The sequence below is a fragment of the Poromitra crassiceps genome (assembly GCF_964638095.1).
Source record: "Poromitra crassiceps genome assembly, chromosome: 12".
NCBI classification, from domain to species: domain Eukaryota; kingdom Metazoa; phylum Chordata; class Actinopteri; order Beryciformes; family Melamphaidae; genus Poromitra; species Poromitra crassiceps.
In genome coordinates, this window is record NC_139632.1 from 23,610,842 (window position 1) to 23,631,149 (window position 20,308).

General features: G+C 41.9%; 1 protein-coding gene across 2 annotated transcripts in view; it reads right to left on the bottom strand.

The window, feature by feature from the left end:
• Window positions 1-1,136: 1,136 nt before the first annotated feature.
• gabrg3 (gamma-aminobutyric acid type A receptor subunit gamma3) overlaps window positions 1,137-20,308 on the bottom strand; it is a gene marked incomplete at both ends in the record, with an annotated part of 99,206 nt that continues 80,034 nt past the window's right edge. Inside the window, 5 exons of one of the 2 annotated variants that reach the window (XM_083647090.1) lie at window positions 1,137-1,427; window positions 3,074-3,273; window positions 8,585-8,737; window positions 10,797-10,934; window positions 15,518-15,600. In XM_083647090.1, the coding sequence (XP_083503216.1) occupies window positions 1,137-1,427; window positions 3,074-3,273; window positions 8,585-8,737; window positions 10,797-10,934; window positions 15,518-15,600 (865 nt within the window). The remainder of the gene's footprint in view (window positions 1,428-3,073; window positions 3,274-8,584; window positions 8,738-10,796; window positions 10,935-15,517; window positions 15,601-20,308) is intronic. The other variant, XM_083647091.1, reaches the window with a different exon arrangement.

The window sequence follows — 20,308 nt, forward strand, 5'->3', positions numbered from 1 at the left end:
TGAAGCGCAAAAAGTTCCACTTACTGTAAGTATGCTGCCCAAGGCAAAGACCCAATTAAGCCTTCACTGAAATGATTTTTTTCCTCATGCTGAGGTTTTTAATCAGAGGTAAATATATATGTATATTGGTGGTGTTCATCTCGGCTCTGGGCGGACTGCACTAAGGCAATTCAACGTTTGCTAATGACAAGGCTAAACACAGGGAAACCAAATTATGAGAGAAGCAGTTCACATTCAAAGCCAAGTAGAATTTCCAAATCTACAGTATTTCAACTCCTGGGGGGGCATGTTGTCTACTGCATGCAAACAAGAGTCCATGGCTAAATAGAGAGGAGTGATCCTATAGTTAATATCACATTTCTGCCTACAGCAGTGTACAAATCACATCCATAGTATTTAATTTGGGCATCCCCCTTCACAGACTGTTTTCGCAATAGAGCTGTTATTTCCCCCTTTCACGGGAACCCATTTCTTTGTTAAATAGGAGAAGCCTACTAAGTGTTGAAAACTAGGTGGCAGGAAGAATGAATCATTACTAATGCTTTTAAGTTAGTATTCCGTGATAAGAACCTAATGAGTCTTTGTGTAGTTGTTACAACAAATAGCTGATCTATAAGCAAGGTTCTGAATGACAACAGCCATAATCAAAGCCAGATTCTTTTTCATCATTATTCCCTGATCATTGTAGCAGATAGTATCTACCCCTCCAGAGGAAGGCACTATGAATGGTTTTGAATGTCCTCGGATTTTCGTTTTGACTGATGGCTGGATAACAATGTTCCATTGATTTAAAAAGGACCTACAATATAACTCATCTTCTTGAATGAGATGTTTGAAGTGCGAGTCGTCGTGTCGTTATATGCACACAGACCAGCCTGTCCTCCGCCCATGTGTACAGCATATGGAGGGAATAAATCATATGTTGTATTTCTTATACCTGAAGTCAGAGAGGTGTGTTAGGGGGGAAAAAGCCTGCAGACCAAGGCTGTCCTCCTGACTATGTTAGGGGTCTTCATCTCCAGTTATTTGCGTTAGGTAACACAATAAAGTTTGTTTGCCATTACCTTTCATTAGTCTTTTTTCCAACCTCTTCTTCTCTTGTCCTTCTGTTGTGATCAAGCAGCTCCTGCAGCGTGCTAAAGGTAGAGATAGCCTACCCAGTAAACAATGTTGAACAGCAAGAAGGAGGTGGGGAAAAAGACACGGGAGTATGTGTCCAGTTCATGTATATCTATGTGAAGGCGTCCTTTCCGCCAGCCACCTCCTTTACACTCCTCGTAGCAGCAGAAGAAGCTCTGGCAGTCTTTCCCATCCAGGCACTCGTAGACACAAGCGTCCTCATACTCCTGCATGGAGTACATGGAGTACATGGAGTTGTTCAAAGCGATGACAGTGTGCGGCGGTCCCACATCCAGGACAGAGTAGTTCTGAAAAGTGAGTGACAGACAGAGACTTGGTCAGAGGACTTGGGGGACAAATGCCAAAAAGTTCAAGACCCCCTAAAACTAAAGTCCTGTTTTAAAATACTCTACTTTGATTAATAATTTGTGTCCGATGGGTTTTTCCCATAAAAAAGTTGAATCATCTTGTTAAAATCCTTCACTAAGTTATTAAGTTAAGTTTCTGTTTTATCTTTGTTTATTAATCTGCCAAGTAGCTTGGCTGGCAGCCAAATGGCCCAGGCACCAATTGAAGATTGCTGCATCTGTGTTGAATTGCAGTTGTAAATCCAAAAACTACAGTAAGCGTTTCTTTGTACATATTGACAGAATTTTGAGACAGAACATGAACTCTAGAAATGTATATCCATGTGTTGACGAGTCAAATTGATTTTAGCGCAAAAACCTCAGGGACATCACTTAAATCGTAAATGGACTGCATTTATATACAGTAGTGCTTTTATCTACGCGTTCACCCATTCATACCAATGATGGCAAGCCACCACACAGGGTGCTAGCACAACCAGGTGCAATTTGGGGTTCAGTATCTTGTCCAAGGACACTTCAACATGCAAGGGATCGAACCACCGATCTCTTATCCAAAGCAACCTCTTTGTCCAAAAATTCTTTCCAGCTAAATGAAGGCAAATTTGAATTAGTTTACGGTACTTTGACTGACACAACTCTAGAAATCGTATTCTAAATGATCTACAGTAGGTAACTTTCATTAATAGCGGTGGAAAATGTATTTTAGACTACTGCCACTCTCTTCATGGGGGTCTCTTTGTTGCAGGGCACAGATTTTAAGTATAAATTGCTAAACACATGCTGGTTTTAAAGCAGAGAGTATGAAATACAACTTTACTGTGAAGTGAGTATGAATTTCCACTATGACTTTTTTTTCCCACCAAGCACTATAGAGACACTGCGGAGTGCGTCATCATTCAGAAACCATGCCCAAAACGGGGGGAAACAAAAACTCCCCCCCCCAAATCCTGCCGTTCTCCTATGTCACGTGTTGCACACAAAGATCATACAGTATATATGGAAGATGAACACTCCAACTTACTTCCTTGACAGCTAGATCCACATTTTTCTTCTCGCCAATTCTCAATGGCTTCCTTGTTTTGCTCGGGAGGACAAATAATTGGCGATTTTTTACATTTGTTGTCTGCGCAGCCCACCACACAACAGCTTTTAGCTATGTTTAATTCAAGGAAAATGATGCTGGTGTTTGGACGTGAATTGAGAGCTTTCCCCCGTGATGGGCATGGCCTATTTCATGCAGTGTCTCTATGTTCTCAGCACAAAACATGAGTTGACAAATCCGCACTCCCTCCTCCAGGTGTTGACAGTCTATAAAGGCCTGTCTGTTTTGGAGGCTTGGACAGGCTAATTAATGCTTAAAATAGTAATTATCAGAAGAGCTTATAAAGGACAGCATCACATAATCTCAACCAAAAGCTTTTTCTCTGCTGGGGATCACTTTGGTAACAAAACCAGAGCACTATCAGGGAAAATCAATTTTTGTGACGACACTAACATACTGTAATTGTTCATTGGGCAACACCTTATATTGCTTGAAGAATATTTGTTGCATCTGTATAAATATACTGATTCATGCACAATCTTACCGTTCTTTTAGTTTTGCTGCTAACGGGTTTTCGAGCGCTGTACGAGTAGTAATTTAACGTGGCATACTCCATTAAAGCAGCAAAGACGAAGAGGAAGCAGACAGTGACAAAAAGATCCATGGCAGTGACATAGGACACCCTGGGTAGTGACGTCCGGGCGACTGTACTGAGAGTAGTCATAGTCAACACTGTGGTTATACCTGCGGGAGAAGAGAAGAAAGCCCATCTTAGGGATTGTTCACAGCACTTTGAGTATCTAAAGACCCTATATAAATGCAATCAATTATTAACCAACTCATCGCTGCCTACATTTGTTAAATTTCATCTTATTCCCTCCACCTGACACAAACTTTACAAATACCTTTCTGTGCGGCTAGCCATGAACTCCTTACTGTTAAGCTAACTTTAGCTTTGTCTTGACAATGTCACTTAGCTGCTAAGTATGCTAATGGGCTAACTTTGGGCCACAATAGGACATGCTGATGATGTTGTGGCACCCTGACAACAATGAGAATCAATTAAATTCACAGAAGTAAGAAAAATAACTTCAGCCGCAAGACAAGGTCACTCTCACTTCCTCCCGGATCTCTATAGCTGATTCCATTCCTCCCTCTCTCCCATCTCGCTCCATCATGGCCATCATAGAGATGCTTATGAGGGGAGGGGGGACGGGGACGGAGAAGACTGTTTCCCTGAGGTTTCCATGGCAACAAGCTGGCCCCATCTATTTCAGGAGGACATCTCACACTTTTCCTTCAGCCTCTGCCTGCCACAGTGATTAGCCTTACCTGCCTAATGCCTGCCTTCTGCTGATAAAGTGGCACAGACTCAAAGAGTTTTTGCTCAAGAAGACAAAAGAATGAACAGCAGCTTTGAACAGTGGAAAACTGAAAAGCGTTCCTCCAGTTCTGCCAGCCTTATGTGGATGAAATCATTGTACCGTATTTATATTCAGTGTGGATCTTGCATTGGACTAGCACTATGGTTTTCGAGCCCACTGTATGTGACCAGATTCCCAGAATAGTACAACACAAATTGAAATTGACTGGAAAAGGGTGTGATCCGTGTCACCTGCTGCCATTGATGTCAGCAGGGAGTCATTATTAAGACAGACTCAAACCCAAGCTGAAAGGGTATGACTCACCTCAGTCCTTCATGCATGTGAGAATACTATAGTATGACTCACCTCAGTCCTTCATGCATGTGAGAATACTATAGTATGACTCACCCAGTCCTTCATGCATGTGAGAATACTATAGTATGACTCACCCAGTCCTTCATGCATGTGAGAATACTATAGTATCACTCGCCCCAGTCCTTCATGCATGTGAGAATACTATAGTATGACTCACCCAGTCCTTCATGCATGTGAGAATACTATAGTATGACTCACCTCAGTCCTTCATGCATGTGAGAATACTATAGTATGACTCACCCAGTCCTTCATGCATGTGAGAATACTATAGTATGACTCACCCAGTCCTTCATGCATGTGAGAATACTATAGTATGACTCGCCCAGTCCTTCATGCATGTGAGAATACTATAGTATGACTCACCTAGTCCTTCATGCATGTGAGAATACTATAGTATGACTCACCCAGTCCTTCATGCATGTGAGAATACTATAGTATGACTCACCCAGTCCTTCATGCATGTGAGAATACTATAGTATGACTCACCCAGTCCTTCATGCATGTGAGAATACTATAGTATAACTCGCCCCAGTCCTTCATGCATGTGAGAATACTATAGTATGACTCACCCAGTCCTTCATGCATGTGAGAATACTATAGTATGACTCACCCAGTCCTTCATGCATGTGAGAATACTATAGTATGACTCGCCCAGTCCTTCATGCATGTGAGAATACTATAGTATGACTCACCCAGTCCTTCATGCATGTGAGAATACTATAGTATGACTCACCCAGTCCTTCATGCATGTGAGAATAATATAGTATGACTCACCCAGTCCTTCATGCATGTGAGAATACTATAGTATGACTCACCCAGTCCTTCATGCATGTGAGAATACTATAGTATGACTCACCCAGTCCTTCATGCATGTGAGAATACTATAGTATGACTCACCCAGTCCTTCATGCATGTGAGAATACTATAGTATGACTCACCTAGTCCTTCATGCATGTGAGAATACTATAGTATGACTCACCCAGTCCTTCATGCATGTGAGAATACTATAGTATCACTCGCCCCAGTCCTTCATGCATGTGAGAATACTATAGTATGACTCACCCAGTCCTTCATGCATGTGAGAATACTATAGTATGACTCACCCAGTCCTTCATGCATGTGAGAATACTATAGTATGACTCACCTAGTCCTTCATGCATGTGAGAATACTATAGTATGACTCACCCAGTCCCTCATGCATGTGAGAATACTATAGTATGACTCACCTAGTCCTTCATGCATGTGAGAATACTATAGTATGCCTCACCCAGTCCTTCATGCATGTGAGAATACTATAGTATGACTCGCCCCAGTCCTTCATGCATGTGAGATTCAAGATTCAAGATTCAAGATTCAAGATTCAAGATTTTTATTGTCACTCCATGGTACAAGTACCACGTGTGAAATTCTTGTGCAGTGGACTCCGTTTACGACATAGTACAAATAGGCAACAGCAATAAGTAATAGGCAATAAGAAATAGGCATCAATAAGCAATAAGACAGCAATAAGGCAATAAGAAATAGGCATCTTATAAGCAATAAGACAAGTCGGTGGCTTATACGACAGTGGCATATTCATTGCACATAGGTGCACATGTCATGTGCATACGTTAGACGTGTTCAGACATTCCAAATTCGACGTTTTATACATACATGTGCAAATAGCATGTACCTTATTAAACATACACTTAAATTTACAATTAAACGTTAGGCACCTTATTAAACATACACTTAAATTTACAATTAAACGTTAGGCATCCGTAATAGTAGCAGCTGCAGTACGGTACTGCGGTACGACTACTGCACTATTTGTGCATATTTAGGAGTCTCGTGGCCTGCGGGAAGAAACTGTTCCTCAAGCGATTTGTGCGTGTTTTTGGAACCCTGTATCTCCTCCCTGAGGGTAGCCGGGAGAACAGGCTGTTGTGGGGATGGTTTGTGTCTTTGATGATCTTCAGGGACCTCCTGAGGCACCGCTGGTTATACAGTTCGTGCAGTTCTGGCAACTCGTCTCCTGTTACGTGCTGGGCCGCGCGCCTCACCCTCCGTAGCGCCCTGCGGTCCATGGTGGTACAGTTCCCGTACCAGGCGGTGAAGCAGCCAGTCAGCAGGCTTTCAATGGTGCCTCTGTAGAAGTCCCTGAGGATTTCTTTCCTTAGCCCAAACTTCTTCAGGCGCCTGAGTCCGTGTATTCGCTGTTGGGCCTTTTTGACAACAGTGGCGGTGTGGCCGGCCCAGGTCAGGTCCTGGTGGATGTTGACTCCCAGGTACTTGAAGCTGTCCACCCTTTCCACCACTGTGCCGTTGATGGTGATTGGGGGGTGTGTGCCCCCCCCTCTCCTGTAGTCCACAATGATCTCCTTGGTCTTGGAGACGTTCAGAGAGAGGTGGTTGTCCTGGCACCATTGTTCCAGGACCCTCACCTCCTCTCTGTAGGCCGTCTCGTCGCCCCCCGAGATCAGCCCCACGACTGCTGTGTCGTCTGCAAACTTCACGATGGTGTTTGAAGTTTGAGTCGCCACGCAGTCGTGGGTGTAGAGGTCGTACCAGAAGGGGCTGGAGACGCACCCCTGGGGTGCTCCTATGCTGATGGTCAGCGGGGAGGAGGTGAGGTTGCCCACCCTCACCACCTGGCGGCGGTCTGTCAGGAAGTCCAGGATCCAGTCGCACATCGCTGTGTTTAGTCCCAGGTCCCTGAGTTTGCTTACCAGCCTGGAGGGTACTATGGTGTTGAATGCTGAGCTGTAGTCCACGAACAGCATTCTCACATAGGTGTCCTTCCCCTCCAGGTGGGACAGGGCGGTGTGGAGCACGTGTGCCACTGCATCCGCTGTGCTCCTGTTGGGGCGGTATGCAAACTGCAGCGGGTCGTGGTCCGGGGGGAGTGTGGGACGGATCTTTGATATGACCAGCTTTTCAAGGCATTTGCTGGCTATTGGTGTGAGGGCTATAGGGCGCCAGTCATTGAGGCTGGTCACTTTTTTCTGTTTGGGAATGGGGATGATTGTTGCTGCCTTGAAGCAGGAGGGAACTCGTCGGAGGGAGAGGGACTGGTTGAAGATGTCTGTGTACACGGCTGCCAGCTGGTGGGCGCAGGCCTTGAGGACCCGCCCAGGGATGCCGTCCGGGCCGGCCGCCTTGCGTGGGTTGATACGCAGGAACGACCGGCACACTTCATCCTCAGTGATGGTGAGGGGGCGGTCTGTGGGGGGTGGAGGGTGGGTGGGGTTGGTGGTTAGGTGGGTGAGAATACTATAGTATGACTCGCCCAGTCCCTCATGCATGTGAGAATACTATAGTATGACTCATCCAGTCCTTCATGCATGTGAGAATTATGCCATTTCTTTTACTTCCACCACTATTGCCTACTATTTCCCACATCTCAAAGATCCATTCCTTGTCTTTTTTCCTCCTCTATGAATGTCAATCAAAGTAGAACATATCTCCCCACACACAGGATGTACCAAATGCAACGTCAAGTCAAATCAAGTATTGCCCCATGAGGGAATTTTAGTATCCAGCAAGGACATTTTTGTTAGGACATTTTAAAACATAGAACAGATTAACTGTGTCTCTGAGCACACGATCCAGCAGCAGGACAGCATCTGTCTGCCACTGTAAGGGAGCAGCTGATGAAGCATTTTTGATGACACACTAAACTCTGACAAAGAGAGACAACTGTTCCTGTCCAGCACCAAGGGATTTCATCCGCCATTCATTCTTCCATAGCTAATACATTTCGTAAAATGCTTATTTCCTTGGTTAAACCAAGCGACTCAGCTATATTTAGAATCACATTTCACTATATACTGCATACAGTATATAAATATAGTATATATGGCAGTGTGTGTGTGTGTGTTTTCTTTTTTAGCTTTTGAGTTGGTAAAGGTAAGTCCCACCCCCCACACCCTAATACCGAAGACAAAAAAGAAAAAGGACTGAAATCAATTACCTTCACCAAAATGTTCCACAGGACTGCAGAAGCACAAATGAAGGGTGTGTACATAAAAGGGGGGGGACATAATAAAACAGAAGAAGCTAATGGAGTGATTCAAGTGTTTGAGTGACAAACACATATCCACACAGTATGGATGAGAGCAGATACAATAAGAGCATGATTCAAAACAGGTGAGCAAAACGTGATAAAAAGTATGCAAATGAAATGTTGACAAACCTTCCAAATGTACAGTAGGAACTCAAGATGATGGATCTGGCCTGAATGACTATCGACAGTTACAATAATATTTCTTTGTTTTTCAGTTTTTCATTGACAAACCTCCTGTAGGCCTTGTGAACTGTGATGCGTGTACCTGTACCTAATGCTGTTCTGGCTGGTGTGGCATCCTTTTTGATCCAGAAGGACACCCAGGACAGAACCACGGTGAGGATGCAGGGAATGTAGGTCTGGATGGTGAAGTAGCCCATTCTTCTGCTCAGGTCAAAGTAGACCGTCATCACCACATAGTCACCTGTGCAAATGAAAACACCACCCACATTTTCTTTGAACCTGACATGGGAACATGCATGGTTCCCCCAATGGCAAGCACATACTATCATAGGTTTCACAAATTAGACTGTAAATGTTTTAATGAAGGATAAAACGAGCTAATTAACTGAAACATATTCAGGCTTATTACAAATTAGGAGCAAATCATATACAATTCTTAACTGCTGCTTGAGTTTTAAAAGGATAAGTCCCGTGCCAAATATAACTTGATATATAGAAGTATACTACAGACTGTAAGGGTTAGGGTTAGTTTCATTTCTTGTTGGAGGCTTCACTATAAGGGTTCAATTTGGTAGGAAATGCAAATGCTGTATGACATTCTTAAACAACATAGAGCTGAGCCAGCACGGTCTATGGTAGATAGGGTGCAGCTGCATTCTCGGTTTTCACTGAGATAACGCATTTCAGCCACAATATCTCAGATGAGATCAGTTATTTGTTAAGTTATCAGTTAAGTGGCATTGCATTACAAACCAATGGCATGCTTTTATAATCTATAAATCTGGACAGTCCACTTCCCACTTTCCTTACAGCATTTTCTTAATGAGATAGTAAGAAAGGTGAATGTGAGACAAAAGTTCTCTCAGGATTTGACCCTTGACCATCAGAGGAGCAGCAGAGGCACTTAGGTGCTCTTCAGTACACCGTTTCTTACACAGCAAAACACCTCAATGAGCACATAAATGGTGTGAAATTAGATAATACTATTGAATAACACAAAAATGAACAATGATGAATTTGTCAGGAAATCTTTAACTGTTAAAATTAAGAATGTAAGTGTAACTAACTAATTATGATATACCGTACATAGCCTCAAATTTAGATTCCCTGGATGTTGAATTTTTAGAATTCAATAATCTGCTGATGATTATCAAACGCATAATACAGATCTAAACATCTCTAAAAGTTAACGTCCCTCTTTGAATATCATTTATGATACATCGGGTGTATTGGATTGAAGTAGTTCACTCTGCTCCAATAACCTCACACTTCAAAGGATTAGTCGGGAACGTTGACCTACGTCCCAACATGTAAACATTATTGTACACCAAAAGGCAGCCGCCAGAGGAACTAATAATATACTAAATCAAGGCTTCCCAAACTTAAGAATGCCACGGCCCACTTTGAAATCTGAAAATCTTCCGGGGCCAACTCAACCCTTTAATCACAACTCTGATCAACACACGAGACTAAGAGGATGTATTTCCCTATATTTCTTTATATTATATATATTTTTATTTTATTAACAGAGCATGTGAACTGGGGCATAACGGAAATTAATAATCCATCAACATACAAAAACATTTAGGCAAAATATCTAAAAGCAGATTGCCAACATTTTCTCCCCCCTTACTCATCAGAAGTATTTGCATGCATAACACATTTGTTGAGAGAAAATGTGATGAGCAACAACAGAAGAAATCAATACACAAGTTATTAATGCTAGGCTTTGAAAAATGCTACCATCTGTAAAGGGGAGATCTAATTGAAATGAGATGTCAAGGGACCCCTTTGAAATAGTTTTCCCTCGCCTAAATTTAACCTGTTTAAAGCGTTATTTAGCCCCCTTCCCGACAAGCGAGCATATTATGCTTGGTACCAATGGATGCCTTGGGTCTTCTAGTTTCTTCTGATAACAGGATCTCCACTGTAGCTTTAAAAATGACACTTCTACAGCCATTTGATTGCCCACGAAAATCGAGGGTGTTGGCAGACCACTCGCGGCCCACCTGCAGTACCTCCACAGCCCACAGTTTGGTAATCACTGTACTAAATGTTAACTTCAGCTTCTTTGTAGTCTGGTATATTGGTTGGGCTCTGGGGTAAAAGTTGAAACATCCTAATCAATAATTTCGCACTGACAATCGCTCTTTGAAATCGCATATTTTTGCAATTGAAAAGGCTGTGAGCATTGGGTCCATTTATCTTACATTGGTAATCAATTCGAAATCATTTCTGCCACTACATCCTTGAAATGCCAAGCGTTATTATGCCTATTGACACACTGCTGAAAGCTTTACCTGCTGTGGTCTTTATGATGTCTGAAGTGTTCCTCAAGCCCATAAAATCAAACTGGTACAGTCGCCAGGACTTTTGGTCCGCCGCCTCCACAGAGTTCTTCCTCCACTTGTAAATCATCTCATCTCGTGGGTAGCCATCTACAATTACACAGAGCATGTGTGTGTGTGACCCTTGGCGCAGCATAGCACATCCTAATGATGGATGTCCTATGCAGACAGACCTAGGGCCACCCAGCGCAGCATTTGTCTTGTGCTGGAGGCCAGCTAATGAAAAGACAGTCTGGAATGAAGACAGAGGCAGCAGAAAAGTAGAGTAAATGAAAGGTTTGGTTCAATAATGTACGGAATCTATCTTGATGTTGGGCCTGACCTTCACATGATGTGCACGGTGCCTGGGAGTACTTTTGCCATTGATCACGTGAGTGTCATGATGGGTTGGTGTGGTGACACCAGTTCCGACTATTATGTTGCACTGCCTTGGATTTTCCCTTTGTTAAACAGACAGATTCCTTTAAATAGAAGAGCTAACAGAATTATGATCATGCCTGATAGCAGTTTGATGTAATAGGCTTTCAATTAACAAAAACATTAACTGTGGGGGAAGGTGTTGCTCTAATTGTTTTCAAACATGCTTGATGAATGAATTCCATTAACATTTGCCACGGTTCTCTCATTTGGTATTAATGACATCATTAAAAATCCAACAATCGCTACTCGAATTCAAAGTGGTGGGAAAACAACTTACTGTTCAAAATAGCTTTTTAACTGTAATAAACATTTATGAATGACAAAACTGGCTCAAGGTGCGATGCATTCCTGCATTAACTTTCATAAAAGATTTATTACACATTTGCCTACCATGATGGCAAAATACATTTCGACTGATTTTTTTTAAAATGCAACTGGAACTCTAAATGGAAAATTCCATCAGATACTAACTGTTATTAAACTGTGATGTACAAATAGGCTCCGGGGTTATTTTGTGATATAGTGTAAGTGTTGTAATTTTCCTTTTTAGTGCACATGCACCCACTTTACCTCAACCTGCCTCTTCCACTTCAGCTAATTTTCGATGTTTCCCAGAATACCTTTCAATAAGCCCCAGAGAACGTGTCTGAAGAACTTGTTCCATTCATCTGTGGGTTATACATACTGTACGTGAAGAGATCAATAGCGATACCAATACATGTAGCAATATATGAGCAACAGAGTGAGTTTTTCCTCTTGAGAAAAAGTGATAATCACACATTACTCAAAATGAGACCGTGTTGGGTCTTGCTTGTTGCAATATGGTCTAGTGAGGCTGCTGTCAGTGGACAAGTTGGTGTCCCTGCATCTACGATGGTTTTCTTCCTGTATGATTGTCGCAAAATAGTGAGTCCAGAAGAGGGACTGACACAAACACCTGATGTTAAATCTTTATGTTTTAGACCGTTGAAGCTTTCTTTCTATATATTAAACTATTGTAGCTGGCCTGAAAATATCTGTGCATTCAGACCATTTTGCCTGATGATGACCCACTGCGTGGGTTGAAACGTTGCATTGTTGTCACCAATAAATATTGGGAGCTGCTCCAATGTGCAGATGGGGATATCCACTCTTTTCAACATTCAGGCCATCAAACAATACAATTGGCCCAAAAATGCAATTATATCGCCAATAGCTGTGGGATAATACTGCCTGTTTACAATATTAGTTAGTCAGTGAGCATGTTAATTTGTGTTAGGGTGGATTTCTCTGCTAAAACAGATTACTGTAACATGCCCATGCAATAGAAATGTTGGTTTACAGTACAAGTGCAGCAAACAGGAAAACCCTTACAGGTAGCAACAACCTGGAAATGGAAAGTCCCAAAACAGGCAGAGACTCATCAGTTTGCTAGTCTTACTTGCCCCCTCCCTATCAGTTTGCAGACAGTGCTGCTCTAATAGAGGGTATGCATGTGATGTCACAGAGGCAGAAGTCACTGTGGGGTCACGCCCGCTGAGTCACAGCAAGACTGAGCTTGAATGCAGTAATCAGCCTAGATAAGTGACACCTGCTGCTCAGGGAGGAATTTGACACTCATTTTGACACTCGTTCCTGATTGAGGGGGCGTGTTTCAGTGGGTGTGCATACCCTCTATAGCTACAATCCTAAACAAAACCCCAAAAGTGATTAAAACACGTACAGTACTTTAGCAGGGTAACACAATGACACACTGTGACTAAACCATTATGGCATTTTAGTTATAATTGTCCACTTGATACTTTTTTTGCTCACACACTGCCTCAGTCTTCTGTTATGTTCAGGACCTATCGGAAGAAATGGAGGAATGGGGTTTCATTGCTTCAACTTTAAAAAGTTCATGACTTCATGCATTTAACTCGTTGCAGCTCCCACACCCAAAATAAATTGTACTAATGAATTTAAAATTAGCCATAAACTGCAGATGATATTGCTTGTTTTTTTTTGTAAGTAGGGTTGATGGTAGTGTGAATATTTGGATCATTCTGAGTGTTAATGTTGTGTGTTGTATGCTGTTGTTTTGTCTAATGTTGCTCCACCTTAAGGACAACAGAGACCACAACTTAATGCCGCATCCTTGCAAGTGCATTCATTTAGAATGGTGCTCAGCATCAGAGGCAGCTAATCACAAGCTTTCTCTCTGGCCATATACTGTTTATATAATGTATTTATTTATCAGAAGACTCAACCTCCCTGCTACTATACAGTACCAAGTATTGCTATATTCTGGTCCCTTTACTTCTATCTGTCCATCTGTGTTGTACTCCGTTGATTATTTCCAATTCCCTTGAGGCATGATGGCCGAAAGGTAAGCAAATTTGACTTAAAACAGACACATTGCCATGGGAACCAGGCTAATGTCCAGTGATTTCCTTGGACGAGGGAATGGGTCTAATGCAGTGATACTCAACTTGCGGCCCGCGATGGAATTGCAAAAAAAATAAAAATAATAATAATAATAATAATAATTTTACAGTGCACCTGAACGCAACATGCAAGATACCCACTGAATAAGTGTCCAAATGTTCATGTCATTCTGGCCAATACTCCACTTGTTATAGCATTTTAGTCTGGAATATGGAATATCTTTCAATAATCTATGATTTAGCTGCTAAATTGTCAAATACCGCCGTCTGCTTGCTACCCAGGCACTTATGTATGTACATAACCTAACTAACTTAACCTAACTAACTATCCGGTGTGCACAACATTGTCAGACTAAACTCCGGCTGACACCCCAAAAACCTACAATCCGCTACAGAAAAATGTATATTGTTTGTTTATTAACTGGCCCCTGGCCTTCTATCCTTTCACGAAAGTGGCCCCCGGGCAAAGCAAGTTGAGTATCCCTGGTCTAATGGATCACAGCAGGCCTGGTCCACAGACATGGGGGTGGTGGGTGCTGCAGAGAGCTGGTTTTAAGTGCTAATATCCTGCGCAAGGTGCAAGGTCTTATCACAGTAAATCACTTTGTGATTTTGATAATTCATCTCTCAGAGAGGGCTCTATTATAGATCCAGAGTAGATAACCTATAACCCATATCTTTCATTTTCAATACACTGCTCCATTCCTCACAGCATCTGAGGCTGGATTTCCTGCCTGTGGGACTGGTAAACCTTCAAATGACCTGTCACATTCATCTACAGTAAATAGCTAACAGTGAGAATAATATTGGCACATGAGGAGAAGTTAAGTTGGGGAAGAACGTCTTAATTAGGAAGCCATAAGAGAGGGGTCATTTATCCAGTCAACTTCCCATGAAAGCAATAGGAGTTACACAAAAAAATATTAGTAGTAATCACAGATTTTAAGGCTTTAAAAAAATCCCTAAGAATTGCAACTTTGTACAAAAAAGATTTGTTTTAGCTCATGTGCTACTACTGTAGTACTGTACATCCTTGAGTCCAACTCCAAGTGGACGTCTGAGCCAAATTTGAAGAAATTCCTTCAAGCTGTTCCTGAGATATCATATGCTCGGATGGACGGACAACCCAAAAACATAATGCCTCTGGCATGAAATCAAATTTCCATTGAAAATGTAAGTAAAGCAAAGTGTACTGTACTTCATTAGCAAAACTCAGATTTCTCTCTGCTTTGTGAGTGAAGTTATGTAAGGTTCACTGTGTTTCAGAGAGCCTGGAAGGAGTTTGAAATCACCCATGGTTTATCATCATTCATCATTATGTATTTGAATTTAATTTAAATTCCCTTGCAATTGTTATCCGTCAACCAGGTTGTGCTACTTTTATTGATTCCAAAACAAAATCCTAGCATAGAAAAGGACACCTCTAAAGTTGTTGTTGCTCTAGGCAGCCAGTGCAAAAGTATTCTGAATTTCTCTCCCTGTAGGTTCTCTGAGGACACAGCAATAAGGATTGATCACAAGCAGCTGAAGCCAGGCGGGCCAGCAGTATCATACACTCACATGAACCATGCTCAATGCACGGCCTGCGGTACACAAAGAAAAATGACTTTCACCTCAGCAACACAGCCACCTGAAACATGCCTGATTATAGAATGGGGTGGGTATTTTGTAGCACAAGATACTAAAAAATGATAATTCAATTTGTCACCCTGGCTACAGTTGGTGAATGGTAAATATTACACTGACGGCACAAACAGGCTGGCCTTAGTGTCAAAACAGAAAGAGACGACTGTCATGGGTAATTGATCAAGCAGAGGTCTTGGCCTATAGGTGTAGTGGTGTACTCACAGCTGGAGAAGATGAGTGGACAGGAGTGCTCGTCCATAGGAAAGTTATGCAGCTGCAACTGGCATTCTGCGTTTATAGTCAGTCTGCAAAGAAAAACAGAACCATCAGTTTGTATCATCAGATCCTTGTCATTCTTTAGTGATGGAAGAAAATTACCTATAATAGTCATTTATTATTAACAAATGGTAAGAAAACAGAAAAAAAGCCTCCAGTGGTGCAGCTCTTAGATCAGGGGTGGGCAATTATTTTTCATGGGGGGCCACATGAGAAACCCAGATTGTTGCCGGGGGCCGAACAAATATTGTCATGCCGTAACCCAGGAACTTTGATGATAGAGGCCTACAAAAAAATGTCCTCGCTACCAGAGGGCCAGATTTTGCTGAGCGTTGGGGGCCGAATGGCGCCGGCGCAAATTTTTTGGGGGCATTTGAAGTCAGGTTTAGAGGAATACCTCATTTTAAATTAACAGTTGTGATGTCATTATTCAGTCTTAAACACCAATATTTGATCCTTTTCTCACTCACTCCTATGTCATTAACTTTTTTGACCACCTGCCAATATGGCTGCTATATTTTAAAGTTACCAGCCAATTAGAATTTCCACTAGCCAAAATGTTTTTCTTTAAATAAACCAGAATATGAGTGTTAATTTAAGCATAAGTATCAGTAAGTGGCCCGGGATTCTCAAAGCCTGTGTTGAGGGTCACACGAACAAAAATGCACTCTTGAAGCTAAATAAATCCAAAACTAACAAGTTAATTATTTCCATTTTTACTTCAATGTAGAACAGTCATTTCTTACACATTAGATTACTTTTAGCCTTTTAGTCATAAAGATTACTGAAAGATATTCCATACCAGACTGAAATGTTATAACAGAAGTGGAGTATTGCCCAGAATAACATGAACATTTGGACACTTATTCAGCGGGTACCTTGCATGTTGCATCCAGGTGCACTGTAAAAAAAAAAAAAACCCTTTTTTTTTTTTTTTTTGCAATTCCAGCGTGGGCCACACAGGGGGCGCTCGCGGGCCGCATGTGGCCCGCGGGCCGCCTTTTGCCCAGGTCTGTCTTAGATGCTATTGTGTTTTTGTTCTTTATTGGGTTTTCACTCGACATAGATCCTGCCACTGTAGGCTATCATGTCTTGTATGGATGTACATGGATGTGAATGTAGCAAAGATAGGTGTACAGACGATATGAATAATGGTCTAAAATGAAAAGAAGTGCATCTGATGAGCTAACATGAATATGTGGAAACAGCATTTTTGTATTAGCACTCATTGGGCATAACCCTACAGTAATTCAAGCACCATAAGTCAGTGTGAGACAAATGGTGTGTGTGTGTGTGTGTGTGTGTGTGTGTGTGTGTGTGTGTGTGTGTGTGTGTGTGTGTGTAGGGGGGGGTCATTCAGATGAGTGCTGTTCCCCAGGACCTAGAGTAAAGTGACAGTCATACTAGCTAGTTAATTGCAGTTAATTGCATTCACCTGGCTGGCATGCCAGCTGTAGAATTGTCCCTGATTAGATGGCTGGAAAGAAAAATAGCAGGGGTCTGCACCCTGAGGACCACCAGGACTGAGAACCACTGATCTAATAATAACAATAATTGATTGGATTTATATTGCGCTTTTCAAGCCACCCAAAGTGCTTTGTGTGTGTGTGTTTGTGTGTGCGTGCAGGGTTGTGGTGGGACTCAACTCATTCACCACCGATTTGTAGCATCCACCAGGGTCATGCACGGCAGCCAGTATGCGCCAGAGCACTCACCACACATCAGCTATCATAGTGGAGACTTGAGGACTGAAAGTGCCAATATCCAGGGATGAGAGGGGATAGAGCAGGGATTGTCAACCCAGTCCTCAAGGACCCACTGTCCCTCAACGTTTAGCTTCAACTCTACTCTTGCACACCTCACACCTGAGAGTATAGAGTTATAGTACCTCACACCTGAGAGTATAGAGTTACAGTAGCCTACCTCATACCTAGTATAGAGTTACATTACCTCACACCTGAGAGTATAGAGTTACAGTAGCCTATCTCACACCTGAAAGTATAGTTACAGTAGCATATCTCACACCTGAGAGTATAGAGTTACAGTGCCTCACACCTGAGAGTATAGAGTTACAGTAGCCTACAGTATCTCACACCTGAAAGTATAGTTACAGTAGCCTATCTCACACCTGAGAGTATAGAGTTATAGTGCCTCACACCTGAGAGTATAGTTACAGTGCTCACACCTGAGAGTATAGTTACAGTAGTCTATCTCACACCTGAGAGTATAGAGTTACAGTGCCTAAAGGGTAAATAACAGCCTTTTCATCTGTCAATAAAGACACTTTCACAATTATGCACAGTGATTTGATTTCAGCCTATATAATTTCTAAAAGTAGATATTAATGATCAAACATTTCCATTTATGTAGCCTACAGTATTTATGGTTTTGTTTCAACTACAAACATAAATAAACGTCAACTTGAAACTATGTTTCAACTACCACACACAGCCTATAATATTATAGCCTATGTTTTATATATATATATATATATATTAATAAAAAAATCAATCTCTGGACATATGAATTGATATCAAAGGATTAAAATAAAAATTTATTCAAAATCGGAGAATCGATTTTTTTAACCCAGCCCTAATAGATACAGTAGCCTATCTCACACCTGAGAGTATAGTTACAGTACCTCACACCTGAGAGTATAGTTACAGTACCTCACACCTGAGAGTATAGTTACAGTACCTCACACCTGAGAGTATAGAGTTACAGTTCCTCACACCTGAGAGTATAGAGTTACAATGCCTCACACCTGAGAGTATAGAGTTACAGTTCCTCACACTTGAGAGTATAGAGTTACAGCACCTCACATCTGAGAGTATAGAGTTACAGTACCTCACACCTGAGAGTATAGAGTTACAGTACCTCACACCTGAGAGTATAGAGTTACAGTACCTCACATCTGAGAGTATAGAGTTACAGTGCATCACACCTGAGAGTATGGAGTTACAGTACCTCACATCTGAGAGTATAGAGTTACAGTACCTCACACCTGAGAGTATAGAGTTACAGTACCTCACATCTGAGAGTATAGAGTTACCGTACCTCACACCTGAGAGTATAGAGTTACAGTGCATCACACCTGAGAGTATAGAGTTACAGTGCCTCACACCTGAGTATAGAGTTACAATGCCTCATACCTGAGAGTATAGAGTTACAGTGCCTCACACCTGAGAGTACAGAGTTACAGTTCCTCACACCTGAGAGTATAGAGTTACAATGCCTCATACCTGAGAGTATAGAGTTACAATGCCTCATACCTGAGAGTATAGAGTTACAGTGCCTCACACCTGAGAGTATAGAGTTACAGTTCCTCACACCTGAGAGTTTAGAGTTACAATTCCTCACACCTGAGAGTATAGAGTGCCTCACACCTGAGAGTATAGAGTTACAGTTCCTCACCCCTGAGAGCATAGAGTTACAGTTCCTCACACCTGAGAGCATAGAGTTACAGTTCCTCACACCTGAGAGTATAGAGTGCCTCACACCTGAGAGTTTAGAGTTACAGTTCCTCACACCTGAGAGTATAGAGTTACAGTTCCTCACACCTGAGAGTATAGAGTGCCTCACACCTGAGAGTATATAGTTACAGTTCCTCACACCTGAGAGTATAGAGTTACAGTTCCTCACACCTGAGAGTTTAGAGTTACAATTCCTCACACCTGAGAGTATAGAGTTACAGTTCCTCACACCTGAGAGTATAGAGTTACAGTTCCTCACACCTGAGAGTTTAGAGTTACAATTCCTCACACCTGAGAGTATAGAGTTACAGTTCCTCACACCTGAGAGTATAGAGTTACAGTTCATCACACCTGAGTATAGAGTTACAGTTCCTCACACCTGAGTATAGAGTTACAGTGCCTCACACCTGAGAGTATAGAGTTACAATTCCTCACACCTGAGAGTATAGAGTTACAGTTCCTCACACCTGAGAGTATAGAGTTACAGTTCCTCACACCTGAGAGCATAGAGTTACAGTTCCTCACACCTGAGAGTATAGTTACAGTTCCTCACACCTGAGAGTATATAGTTACAGTTCCTCACACCTGAGCATAGAGTTACAGTTCCTCACACCTGATAGTATAGAGTTACAGTTCCTCACACCTGAGTATAGAGTTACAGTTCCTCACACCTGAGAGTATAGAGTTACAGTTCCTCACACCTGAGAGTATAGAGTTACAGTTCCTCACACCTGAGAGTATAGAGTTACAGTTCCTCATAATTGAGAGTATAGAGTGCCTCACACCTGAGAGTATAGAGTTACAGTTCCTCACACCTGAGAGTATAGAGTTACAGTTCCTCACACCTGAGAGTATACAGTTACAGTATCTGAAACCTGAGAGTATAAAGTTACAGTAAAGTTTGCAGGACATGGGGTCCTTGAGGACTGTGCCAGGCTACATGCCCCAAAGGTGTCGGGGGGTGGGGGTCATGGATCGATTGAATCCTTACTTTTATTTCTCCAACCCAGTAACTGGCCCTTCAGTCTACAGATTTTATTGCTCATTTTTGTGTCTATAGAAATTGCTTCTTGAATTCCCTCAAAGGCCATTATGGTCACCAAATGCAGATTATAAAAACACATTAGCCTGTAAAAATCAGTCGACGTAGACTATATTTTTATAGCACTATATTCGATTTTTTTTAACAAAATGTGTAACATAAAAAAAAACATAAAAACCAATGCATAAAAAGTATAACATAATAAGAGTAAAAAGTGTATTG